General features: G+C 46.5%; 1 protein-coding gene across 2 annotated transcripts in view; it reads left to right on the top strand.

Moving 5' to 3' along the window:
- The window catches only part of SLC13A3 (solute carrier family 13 member 3), a gene marked incomplete at both ends in the record, with an annotated part of 76,187 nt that overhangs the window by 29,105 nt on the left and 34,163 nt on the right, over window positions 1-12,919 (top strand). For both annotated transcript variants that reach the window (XM_079718286.1, XM_079718285.1), the window contains 2 exons: window positions 739-1,004; window positions 3,698-3,858. In XM_079718286.1, coding sequence (XP_079574412.1) covers window positions 739-1,004; window positions 3,698-3,858 — 427 coding nt within the window. The remainder of the gene's footprint in view (window positions 1-738; window positions 1,005-3,697; window positions 3,859-12,919) is intronic.

Raw genomic sequence — 12,919 nt, 5'->3', positions numbered from 1 at the left:
TATTTATAGAGTGGGTACCAAGTGTTGGACATTGTGCTAAATGCCGTGTATGGATGCAGCAGTTGCTACTGGTGCTCTGTCCACATCCCTGTTGGCAATTACCATTCTGCACCTGCCAATAGCTTCTTGCAGAACCCTGGATGCTCTGCATGAACTTGTTATCTGGCTGCTGCACAGGGCAGGTCGAAGTGCTGGAGAGTTAACGCTCCCATGAGCAGCCCTCAACCAGTGATGACCAAGAGCTGGCAGGTAAATAGCCACCTTCCTTGCCCCCCAGGGGAACTACTCTGAGGCATGATCTACACTGTCTTCTAGGGTCCCCATCAAGATTGAGCCCCAGCTGCCCTCCGTAGTAACCTTCTTGTTAATACACTGTCTTGGCGTCCTTCTCTGTTTCACTTCCTCACTGCCCTTCCAGAACTTTCTGAGATTCCCTGTCGAGCAAACTACATTTCCCTCTCATGCTCATCTCAGGGTCTACCTCTAAGACAATGGGGTATTTCATTTTATCGTCAAACAATCCTATAAAATGCACAGATATAGCTTCCCCATTTTATAGTTGAGCAAAATGAGGCTCACATAGGTGACACCACCGGCTCAAAGTCTGAGCCTTGGGCACTTACCCTCTCCACTGCCTCCCCGAGGAATGGGCCCTGATGGGCCCTGCTCCAGGACCTCTTCTCCCTCTGCCACCCCAAGCTCTGCTGACCCTCCTGGGCCTGCATCTCCCCCCTGCAGGAAGGTCGCTGCCTATTCGTCATCCTGCTCATGGCGGTGTACTGGTGCACAGAGGCCCTGCCCCTCTCGGTGACGGCCTTGCTGCCCATCATCCTCTTCCCCTTCTTGGGCATCCTGCCCTCCAACAAGGTCTGCGCCCAGTACTTCCTGGACACCAACTTCCTCTTCCTCAGCGGTCTGATCATGGCCAGCGCCATCGAGGAGTGGAACCTGCACCGGAGAATTGCCCTCAAGGTCCTGATGCTCACTGGGGTCCAACCGGCCAGGTAAGGCCAGGTAATGGGTCCAGCCCAGAGGTGACGAGGCAGAGGGACCACATCTCTTGGAGCCCAAACCGACTCTTTCTGCTCTGGTCATCCAGGGCAACAAACTCATCATGTCCCACCATCCACTTGTTTATTCATTTCTCAAATATTTAGTGAGCCGCTCTGTGTGCCAGACACAGTGCTAGACCCTTGGGCAGTTCTCGAAAGTACACGTAAGAATCACATGGGAATCAGTTGAAATGCTGATTCCCAGACCTCACCCCCAGGGATTCCTGTCCAGTAGTTTTAGAGGGGGCCATATTAGCAGTTTGACTCAGACTACTTGGGGCTGAATCCCACCTTTCCTGCTCTGGGAGGTGACTTAGCCTCTCTTTGCCTGTAAAATGATGATACAGTAGCTTGGACCTGCACAGTAAATGCTGGCTCTTATCATCCTGGTTTTCTATTTACCAGCCAAGGTGACATGGTGGGTGGGGAGTGGATGGAAAGATGGCCTTGGAGAGGCAGGGAGGTAGGGTCCATTCCTAAGGGCCTCGGGCCCCCTAGCTAGGTTTCCAACTTTTATTTTAAGATGATTGAATGGCCTTTAAAATAAGGTCATTGTTGTTCTTTTAATTTTTTTTTTTTTTGCAATTTGTTGAATCTTAAGGATTCCTTCCCAGTAATGTTTTTAAATGCATAAGGCACAACACATAGGATTTAAAACAACAACCACAACAATTACAGCAAAATGCACTTATCCAAACAATTTTTTTAAACCACACAAATTTGTGATAGAATACTATATGTACTTCTTTATTAACACAATAAATGATGAGATCTAGCAACAGCCTCGTAACTGTAATTTTGAGGCAGTTCTGAGTGTCAATGATATTCCAAGATGTCTCAACTATTATAATGTGATATGGTATAATGTGATCTTTATTGGTAACCAACTCCCCTTCTAATAGAGAAAAAAATTTTTTAATTAATTAATTTATTTATTTATTTTTGGCTGCATTGGGTCTTCATTGCTGCACATGGGCTTTCTCTAGTTGTGGCGAGCAGGGGCTACTCTTCGTTGTGGTGTGCGGGCTTCTCACTGTGGTGTCTTCTCTGTTGTGGAGCACAGGCTCTAGGCGAGCGGGCTTCAGTAGTTGTGGCATGCGGGTCAGTAGTTGTGGCTCGCGGGCTCTAGAGTACAGGCTCAGTAGTTGTGGCTCACGGGCTTAGTTGCTCCGCGACATGTGGGATCTTCCTGGACCAGGGCTCGAACCCATGTCCCCTGCATTGGCAGGTGGATTCTTAACCACTGCACCACCAGGGAAGTCCTCCCCTTCTAATAATACTGAACTTTTTTGCTTATGTTTATCACTGAAGGAAATATTTAATTTCTATTAGATGTTAGTAAAATAGAGGTGTATTTTCCCCTATCATGTCCATTCTGAATTATATCCATGGCCCCCCTGGTTATCAATCTCTGCTTTAAAGAATTCTAAGCTGGGGAGTGACATGACCAGATTTGCATTTTTTAAAAAATTCCTCTTGGCTGCCATGTGGGGATCAGATGAAGGTGAGAAGCTGGAGGCAGCCCAGGTAAGAGACTGTTCTGGGGATCCAGATGAGAGATAGTGCCACCTTGGACTAGGGTGGTGGCAGTGGAGATGGACTGAATGGATAGGTTTGAGAGCTCTTTTTGTGGTGGGAATGGGGGTGGCGATGAGGGAGAAGGAGGTTCTGAATAACTCATGATTTTCTAGCATCTGCTCTGGGCCAGGCATTCTGCTAGGCTCTATAGCTGTTTCCTCATGGAGGAACTGTCAGTCCTATGGGAGAGATTCCATCTATAGAACTGATCCCAACACAGAGCAGAATTTAATACCTAAGGGACACATGGTGCAATGTGAGCCCACATGAGAGATATAGGGTGACTTCTTGGAGGAGGTTACATTTGGCCTTGAAAAATGGATGAGGCTGCTGTCAAACATGTTTTAAAGTTACAACAATGAAAACGGTATGACACTAGTTCAGAAATAGATTTTTAAAACACAGAATAAATAATCTGGAAGAAATCTAAATCTGTGGGAAAGGGAAGGATTCAAGACGTGGTGGGTGCTAGAATAATTTGTGTATTCTTTACGAAAAAATTCTACTTATATCCGACTTTGTTCTATACAACTAAATAAATTCCAGGTGGATTAAGAGTTCAATGTAAAGAAAAGCAAATCACTAAACTTAGATTCCTGTTGGTGGGAGGGACCAAGCAATGGCAGGCAGGCAGGACATCAAGGCATGTTTGGGAGCTGGCGAGAAGCTCAGCAGAGCCTGAGCAGGGGTGCCTGGGAGGAGTGGGAAGGGAAGGGTGGGGAGAGGAGGCTGGGAAGGCCACTTAAGGTGAAACAGTGGAGAGTCTTGGTGCCAAACCAAGACACCTTTATTCTGCAATGGGAGCTATCCAGGATTTGTGGGCAAAGGAGAGGAAATTTCAGGGTTGGTGTATCTTTAGAACTATTTTACCTTGGGCACCTGAGGTCAGTTCACTTACATACACTGAGTCAGTTTCCTTAGATCTAGAATAAGCGTGGTGAGTGGATTTGGTTTCCACTTGGTCACTAGCTTGTCCTCTCTGGGCCTTAACTTTCCATGTATAAACAAGTGGGATACAAACCAGAGGCCCCAGTTCTAGATCTGCCTCTAACTCCCTCTGTTCCCAGGCTCATCCTAGGGATGATGATGACCACCTCCTTTCTGTCCATGTGGCTGAGCAACACGGCCTCCACTGCCATGATGCTGCCTATCGCCAGCGCCATCCTGAAGAGTCTCTTTGGCCAGGAGGTTCGTAAAGACCTCAGCTGGGAGACTGAAGAGAAAGCAGGTGAGTCTGTGGGAAGGGACTGGGAGGAACTCCACCAAGGTGGAAGAGTGGGAGGGGGGACATCCAGAGGGTGTTGGGGAAGGCCAAGGGGATGCACTTATTGAGCACCTACTATGTGCCAAGTTTAATAATAATAACTGAGAATTCACTAAGTCAAACCATGGCACCTTTTTTTAAAATTTGCATTTATTGAGCATTTACTATGTACTAAGCAATGAGTTAAACACTTTACGTACATTAATTCCTTGGCCTCTCAAAACAGCCTCATGAAGTAGGTGCTATACAACTTGAAACAATGATAAGATTTATTTCAATGAGATTGGCAAAAATAAGAAAGCTGGATAGTGCCCAGTGTTGGTAGGAATGGGAGCCATTGGAACTCTGCGCTGCTAGACAGTGTGGACAGTCAGCCTTTCTTAAGGGCATTCTACAAATATTTAATCAAATTAAGAGTGCGTATACCCTGGAACTCAGAAGTTTGGCCCTGAATGCAAGTGATAAAGGCATTCTGACACAGGTTCATGAGGAGACACGTGTGACCATGTTTAGTGCAGCATTCCCTGTGGTATGCTGGTTAGGGTTCGGGTTCGGGTTAGGTTTAGGGTTGTGGTATGGCCACCATCGCCAGTAAAGGAGGAGATTGAGTGCGGTGGGTGCACGTCACTGAGCACTATGCTGCTTTTAGGAACAAAGAATTAAAGGGACATATAGTTATATAAATAAATCTCATAAAACCTAGTTGTGTTTGGAAAAGCCAGAAGGAGATATAGAACACAATATCGTTATGTAAATTAAAAATACTCACAAAAGACAAAACGTTTGCAAGAACATAAACAAAGGAAAAGCTACACATTAAACGCATCCCAATGGTTGCTCTGGGAAGGATGGGATTGGGAAATGGGGATAAAATGGACCAAATTAATAAATAAAACAGAAAGAGTGGCCTTGTGCAACAGATAGTGAGAATGTGCCATGAACTGAGGGATTGGATTCACTTATATCTCTGAAATTGTGTTCTAAAGAAAACAAAACACAAGTAGCTGCCATGTTTTTAAGTGACTAAATGAGAGCTCAGAGAGGGGAACTGACTTCTCCAAGTCACACAGCGAGCAAATGGTAGAGCCCAAGTTTGCATCCAGGCAGTCTGGCTGCAGAGCCCACTCTCTTCCCCATGAAATCAGCTGCATCAGTGAGAATTCTTTTGGCTGCAGGTAAAAGGATGCCTGTCTGCCAGTGACTTAAAGAACAAGGGTTTATTTTCCTCAAATGTCAAAAAGTCAGAGAAGGGCAGTTCCAGGGTCATTTCAGAGGCACAGGGATGTCAGGGCTGTTCACTGGTATCTCTGTGATTCCCTTGGTCTTTCCCTCATGGTTGCAAAATGGCTGCCACATCCGTCTGCTTTAAAACATCTTTCTTTACACACATGTATTTTATTTTATTTTTTTTAATGTATTTTAAAAGGAAGTTTTAAATTGGTATATATGTGGGCAGAGATTGCAGTATTAATTCTTCCTTTGTTCTTTTAGTAATAGAACCCCTACCTGGGCACATGCTTGTGCAGAGAAAAGACTGAATGTCTCAGCTTCCCTTGTGATTAGATGTGGTCATGTGACCAAGATTAGCCAATGGGGTATGAGTGGGAATGGTGTGTGCAGCTTCTGAGTACTGCCCTTCCTGCTTCCTACTCCTGCTGGTTGGGATGTGAATAGGATGGTGCAGGTGAGAGATGCTACCTAGGACCCAGAGATGGAAGGTGCGTGTTGAGAGAGGGGATCCTACATCTGCTCCAGTAGCTTTGGATCATTTACTCCAGTGAACACAGCATTTTCCACGAAACCATGGGCTTTGTGTGCTAGTTATATTGTTTTCGCATATGCGTGAAAATAAATATATATCTGTTAAAAATCTAAATATTGATCCATGTGCCACCTATGTTAATCTCACTTACTGTGGTATGGGTATTTCCCCATCGTGCAGTAAAGGGTCTTGATTATTTTATTTCCGTGACAACCCTGAAAGCTAGAAATGATTATAAGTACTTTACAGGCGAGGTTTAGAGAGGTGAAGAATCAATCATAGTGTTGGTAAAACAGTAGAGCCGGGATCTATGCAAGGTCAAAGTCTTCCACATGGAAGGGAAGAGATGTTCTGTAGCAGGGGTTGGCAAACTTTTTCTGTAAATGACAAGACAGTAAAATACGTTTTGCTGGCCACTTGGTCACAACTACTCAAACTCTGCCCTTGCAGGGAGAAAGCATCCATAGACAATATGTAAATGAGTGGGCGTGGCTGTGTTCCAATGAAATTTTACTTGTGGGTGCTGAAATTAAAATTCTGTATAATTTTTACATCACAAAATATTATTCTTCTACTGATTTTAGCCATCCACTTAAAAATGTGAAAACCACAGCTGGCAGGCAGCAGGCCAGATTCAGCCCATGGACCATAGTCTGCAGATCCCTAGTATTCCTTAGTAGGAGCCTAGTATTGGCTTTGTCAGCTTTCAAACTGTTTCCCCTGAGTCTTGGGGCTCCAAGAGAATACCTCATAGTCACCTTGGGGTGGCAGCAAGCAGTTAACTCTGCTGTCTCTCATTTCAACCCAGCTGCCCCCACTTTACCTACTTTATACCCTGAGCTTCCAAGTAACAATCACCAATGTTTATTGAGTACTTACTTTTATGCAAGGTCTCATCTAAGGGCCTTACATCTGAATGACGTGGAGCTAGCTCTGACCTCATTTAGAGCAATGGAAATGGAGGAAGAAATTTAAAAAGTGGTTAAAGTAGTCCCCAAGGTCACATAATTCCAAAACAGCAGCTCTGGTATTTTGAATCCAGGTTGGTTGACTTTAGTGCCTGTACTCTTAACCTCTGTTGTTCTGCCTCCCATAGAAGATGTTTTTTCTAAGAGTTTAGTGGCAAAAAAAAAAAAAAAGTATGAAAGCCAATTCCCTCGTTATATGAAAGAAGATGAAAAACCTGAGACTCGGGAAGGGGAAGGGACTTGCCCAAGGTCACACACAGCGTCATGCAAAATCCAGAGTCTTTTCGCTTACGCTGCAGGATGTCAGGAGGCAGGAGACCCTGGGAGGCTGGGGCAGACCCCTGTTTTCATAGGCGGCGGGATCAGAGAGCGGAGATTAGTTAATGATCAGCCCCAAGACCTAAAATGGGTAATTCCAGTGCAAAGAGAGATGTTCTCTTTCATCCAGTTTCTGTGCTCTGTCATGGTGGCAGGAGGTAAGGACAGGAGTGGAGGGAGTGGAGACTCTGTTTATGGGCCAGGATAGGGGCGAGGAGGCTCCTGGAGGCTTTAAGTCCCTGAGGGACACCCAGAGCAGCAACTATAAGGATGATGTGAGCTACCATTTCCTGAAGACCCACCCTATGCCAGACACTGTGCTGAAATTTTCATACCCATTAGCTCATTTAATCTTCATGACAGTACTATGGAGTAGGTGACACCCATTTTACAGACGAAGAGACGGAGGGGCAGAGAGGCAAAATGTTTTGCACAAAGCAACATGGTGAGTTAGTTGCTGAGCTTTGTCTGAATCTGGAATCTGTGCTTACAAGCCAGAACAAGATAGAGCCTGGGGCAGGGCAGGGCTTGTTGGACAAGCCCCTGCAGATCCTCAGCCTTGGAGGGCAGCCCTGCTGCTTCTCTTCAGTTCTTTTACACACTCTGCTCCTTGCACTGCCTGGGGGACCAGGGCCACATGGGTGGTGGCTTCTCCTTCTACATGCATGTTCTCCTTAGATCCTCCACGTCAGCCCTGCAAGGGTGGCCCTATCATCATGCCCATTTTACAGAGGAGGAAACTGATGCACAGAGTGGTGAAGTGTTTGCCCAAAGTCCCTCAGCCAGTAAGGGGCCCACTTGGCTTTTGAATCTAAACTCTACCACTCTTCCCCCTCCTTTTTTCTGCCCAAAGAAGGCTAGGTTGCCACCCATGCCTTTCCTTTAGGAATGCCCAAGATGCTGTCATTCCAAAAGCAATCTTGTAAGCTGAGTTAAGCATTGCCCTCCTCTTCCCGCTTCATTCATGAGGCTGGGAGAGGGGACCTCTTCCTGAGGCTCTTCTCTCATCTATAAAATGAGGACAAAACCACCCGTTTCGTACACATCGTTGTGAGGCTTACATGAGAAATGAGAGCCTGGCACATAGATATGGTTAATACGTGGCAGTTATACAATTGCTATTATATAAAAACCAGTGTAAGAGTTCCAGGAATTAGAAAGAGTGGGTAATAGGACCCTACACCTTGACTCAGTTTGAAGTTTCCTATGACTGCTAGTTGAGAAGGATTTGTTTATTACCTGTCTCCTCCATGGACTCCAAGTTCCATGGGAGCTTGTGTCAATCTTTCTCATTGCTGTGAACTATAGTATTGTTCACCTAGAACACTGTTTGGCACGTAGTAGATAATCAATAAGTGTGTGAAATAAATAAATAAATAAACGAACCAGTTACTGAACTGTTCTACGCCTGTTTCCTCATATATAAAATGGGGATATTAATCCTTACCACCCAGGTAGTTGTGAGAACTCAGTAAATTAATGGATGTAAAACTGCCTATCCTGGGGACCTTTGACTTTCCCTGGGGTGCTGTTTACCTAATCTGATACAAGAACTCTTTCCTGAGAGCCTTCTGTGTGCCAGACTTCAAGAACATTTCAGTCATACCGGGGAGTTTCGATTAGAGTTAGCTATTCCAGGTCAGAGCCAGGTGGGTGCCTTTGGAGGTGGGGTGAGATTCAAGGGGTGGGGAATCAGTAGTCCTGGGAACAAGCCCGACTCTGCCATTAACCCAGTGGGTCATCTTGATCCCACGCTTCCCCCGTGTCTCCGGGCCTCAGTTTCCCGAGGTGTAAAGAGGAAGGTAATAACCCCTGCCCAGCTCTCCCAGTCTGTTCTGAGGCTGCTGTAAGATTACAAATGTGAAAGTTCTCAGTTCCCCCACCCAATATAAACTCAGGGATTGTTATTATTTGAATAAGATCTTACGTAAGCACCAAGCTCCTAACCAGCCTGCGATTTCTGGACCCAGGGAAGTCAGAACCTTTGGAGACTTTGGCCTGTTTTCGTGTGGTCACTTGGGTCACTGTGGTCACAGGAAGTACAGGGATGACCCGGGATAAATGGTTAAGAGTAGCTGAGCTGCTAGGGGCTGAGTAGCACCTTGGTTTTCCAAGTTTTTTTCAACTTCATCTTCATTGGTTTTATCATCATCATTAGAAAAAAATAATGCTTGGTATCAAATTTTTTCACATTACTAATTTGCATAAAGAAAAAGTGAAACTCCCTCCTTCCTAATTTTAATTGCTACAGATAATTACTGTTCATAGCCGTGTGTGTATGAATAGCTTCCGCTGCCTCGTCTATAGCACGTACAGTTTTGTATCAGGGCTCTCCAACTCCGATGCTGGCAGCAACCAGCTTCCATGGCTGAGAAAAGCGGCCAAGTGAGGACTGTGGCAAACTGGTGAGCATTCACCCCCTCTAAGGTCATGGGCAGCCACTGGAGGCTTCAGTTCCCCATCTCTAACTTCAGGGGAGTCTTCTCAACCCTGCCTGCCCAAAAGAATGACCTACAGAGCTTTTAAAAATACTGAGTCCCCAGAGCCTCTAAACCAGAACCTCCAGGGTGGGACCTGGGCATTCTCAGCAAATTCTAATGTTCATCCAGGGCTGAGGAAGGTGGCCTATTGTTATACCCGAGATGCTGGTGAGCTCTGCGGACATCTGATGCTGTGTGACAGCCATTCCCAACCCGGGTGAGAAGGGTGCAGAGAGAGCTAGAGATGGGTGGGGGGTAGGGAGTCACTGGGTCAGGGTTCTTCCTGTCTGGCCATCCCCTGGGGAGCGACTTTGCCCACCAGCATCAGTGTCCTATTAACAGCCCTTCACTTCCTGCTTCAGTGCCCCGGCCTCCGGCCCCGTGTGTTGCATGTGGACATGTGTTCCCATCACGGGAGCCCTGAAGCCCTTGTCCCCATGGCCCAGGGTGAGCTGATCTGAATTTAGCCTTCAGATCCCTGCTGGTGGTCAGCAGGGCCAGCCTCAGGCACAGTAAAAATGACCCAGTCAGCCACCATGGAATGCTGCTCCCTCGTGGTACCAGCAGGAAAAGAACAGCCCAGAGTGGAGAAGGGAAGGGACTTCCCCAAGCACCCTGGTGAGACAGGGAAAGAACTGAGGCTGGAGTCTAGACCCTTCCACCCAGTCCACGTGGCCAAAGTCCCCCAGGAATACATCTGTAGTTAAACAGGTTGAGTTTGTTATCGTTGCTGCAGTGAGGGAGAGCACACACCACGGGCGACTACAGTCAACTCAGAGGGTGCTAGAAAGCACCTCTCATAGGATTTGGGCTTTGGTTGGGTCATTTGGGATGGGGATGGGGGCTAAGGAAGCAGGGTTTGCTCTAGATTGGGTGCTGTCAGAGACTGGGGACGATCCTGTGATTAGGCAAGAAGTAACCATTTATTTAGCAAGAGAAGTGGAAGCTTGATGTTTTGTGGGTGGCAAATGGCTTTGCACTTAAACGAGATTATGAGGTGTCCTTGCTCTGTCTCATTTTATCAGTCTCAGAGTGACTTTGTCTGAAGTCGGTGATGTGTAAGATTATTTAGGTCCAACAAGAGAATGATGTGTCGTATCTGGGTCAGACCAGTTGCAGACTTCAGGGACCACTCTTTTATTCTTTCTTGGTAGTAACCCACATTTTCTAAATCCCCACGAGTGCTCAGATTCCTGTTAAATTTTTAAAATCAGGGGCTGGCAAACTTGGGCCCACCCAACCTAGCCTGCTGCCTGTTTTTCACGCAGCCTGTGAGCTAAGCATAGTTTTTATGTTTTTAAATGGTTGGATAAATCAAAAGAAGAAGATTTTGTGACGTGAAGATTATATGAAATTCAGTATCCAAAAATAAATGTTTAGTCACACTTACTCATTTCTGTATTGTCTATGGCTGCTTTCATGATATCATGGCAGATTTGAGTGGTTACAACAGAGATCATATAGCTTTTCATATTTACTACTGGCCTTGTACAGAATAAGTTTGCTAATCCCTGCTTTAAATGACGTTTTAGTTGTTCAGGTTGCTATGACAAAAATACCAGAGGCTGGGTATTTATTTCTCCCAGTTCTGGAGGCTGCGAAGTACAAGATCAAGGCGTCAGCAGATCCGGTGTCTGTTGAGGGCCTTTTTCTGGTTTGTAGACAGCCGTCTTCTCACTGTGTCCTCACATGGTGGAAGAGGCAAGGGAGCTCTGTGGGGTCTCTTTTATAAGGGCACTAATCCCATTCATGAGGGCTTCTCCCTTATGACCTAATCACCTCCCCAAAACTCCACCTGTTAATACCATCACATTGGGGATTAGGATTCAACGTATGAATTTGGGGGGTGATGAAAACATTCTGTCTATAGCAAATAAGTCAACTCTAATCCTCTTGATAACTCTAGGGGAATTATTACTTCCATTTTATGAATTAAAGATGTTCAAGGAGATCAAGGGATTTATCTAAGCCAGAGCTTCTTAACTTGGGCACTATTTGACATTTTAGGTAGGATAATTCTTTCTTGTGGGGGCTGACTTATGTCCTGTAAGATGTTTAGCAGCATCCCTGACCTCTGACCACTAGATACCAGTAGCACCCCAACTCCCCCCATCCCAGTTGCAACAACCAAAAATGTCTCCAGACATTGTCCAGTATCCCCTGGAGGCAGAATCGACCCCAGGTGGGAACCACACTGATCTAAGGTCGCAAAGCGGGTGATGGAGCTAGGACTTGAACCCTGAACCCATGTGTTCAGCTACCAGTCACATTTCCAATGCCCTGGGATGGATTGTTTTGCTCTTTGTGATGGTTTCAGCTACAGAAACTTTGAATCCCTTCAGTTGTCTCCACGACACTCCAAGGCTCCTGCAGGGAGACTGACCTATCACGCAAGGGCTTCTTTAAAAATGAAGTCAGGGCTTCCCTGGTGGTGCAGTGGTTGAGAGTCCGCCTGCCGATGCAGGGGACATGGGTTCGTGTCCCAGTCCGGGAAGATCCCACATGCCGTGGAGCGGCTGGGCCCGTGAGCCATGGCCACTGAGCCTGTGCGTCCGGAGCCTGTGCTCCTCAATGGGAGAGGCCACAACAGTGAGAGGCCCGCGTACCGCAAAAAAAAAAAAAAAAAGAAGTCAGATCCTGTCCTGACTCTCCTCTGCTCAAACACTCCCCTGGCTCCACTCCCATCTGGCTCAGAGGAGAAGCTAAAGTCCTTACTGTGAGCCCCGAGACCTCTGTGTGATCCACACCACTTCCTGCCGCCTCACTCCTGCCTCTTCTCCCACCTCTCCTCCTCCTTCGTGCCCCTCCAGCCCCACTGATCTCCTTCCTGCTTCCCAACACACCACACACACTCTCACTTCAGGGCCTTTGCACTTGCTGTTCCTGTTGCCCCCACCCCTCTTCCCACAACTCTTCAGATGACTGGCTCTTTTTTATCCTTGAGGTCTCAGCTCAAGTGCCATCAGCTCATATGTCTTCTCTGTTGACCTGATCACAAGAGTCCACCTGCTCCTCCTCCCCACGCTGCAGTCACTTTCCATCACATCGCCCAGTTTCATTTCCACTGTCACTTTCATCACAACTTGAAGTTTTCTTTATTTGGTTATTGTCTGTCTCCCTTTCTAGAATATAACTTTCATGGGAGCAAGGACACTGTCCTATATTATTCACTGTGTACCCCAAGCTCATAGTCAATAGTACACAGTAAGTGCTCAATAAATGCTTTTTGAAGGTATGGCAGACTGGGGTCACCCATCCCATTGCTGACCCATTACCACTTAGAGCTAGTCTTTCCCAAACATCCCTTTGACAATGACAGCTCAGGTTAGCCTAGGCTTGAGTTATGGGTTGTCAAGCAGCCTTGCAGCTAACTCCCTGCCCGCGGGCCTGAAGCCCTCTCCAAAAAGGGATGGGTGGGACAGGAGGATGGAATTTGGAGTATCTTTTTTTTTGGATCCAATGACTCGTATAGGTCAGGACCTCAGGAAGCACTCTTG

Source organism: Hyperoodon ampullatus (assembly GCF_949752795.1).
Source record: "Hyperoodon ampullatus genome assembly, chromosome: 14".
NCBI lineage: Eukaryota > Metazoa > Chordata > Mammalia > Artiodactyla > Ziphiidae > Hyperoodon > Hyperoodon ampullatus.
The sequence above is the reverse complement of the archived record's forward strand: the minus strand, read 5'-3'. Positions and strand labels throughout refer to the sequence as shown.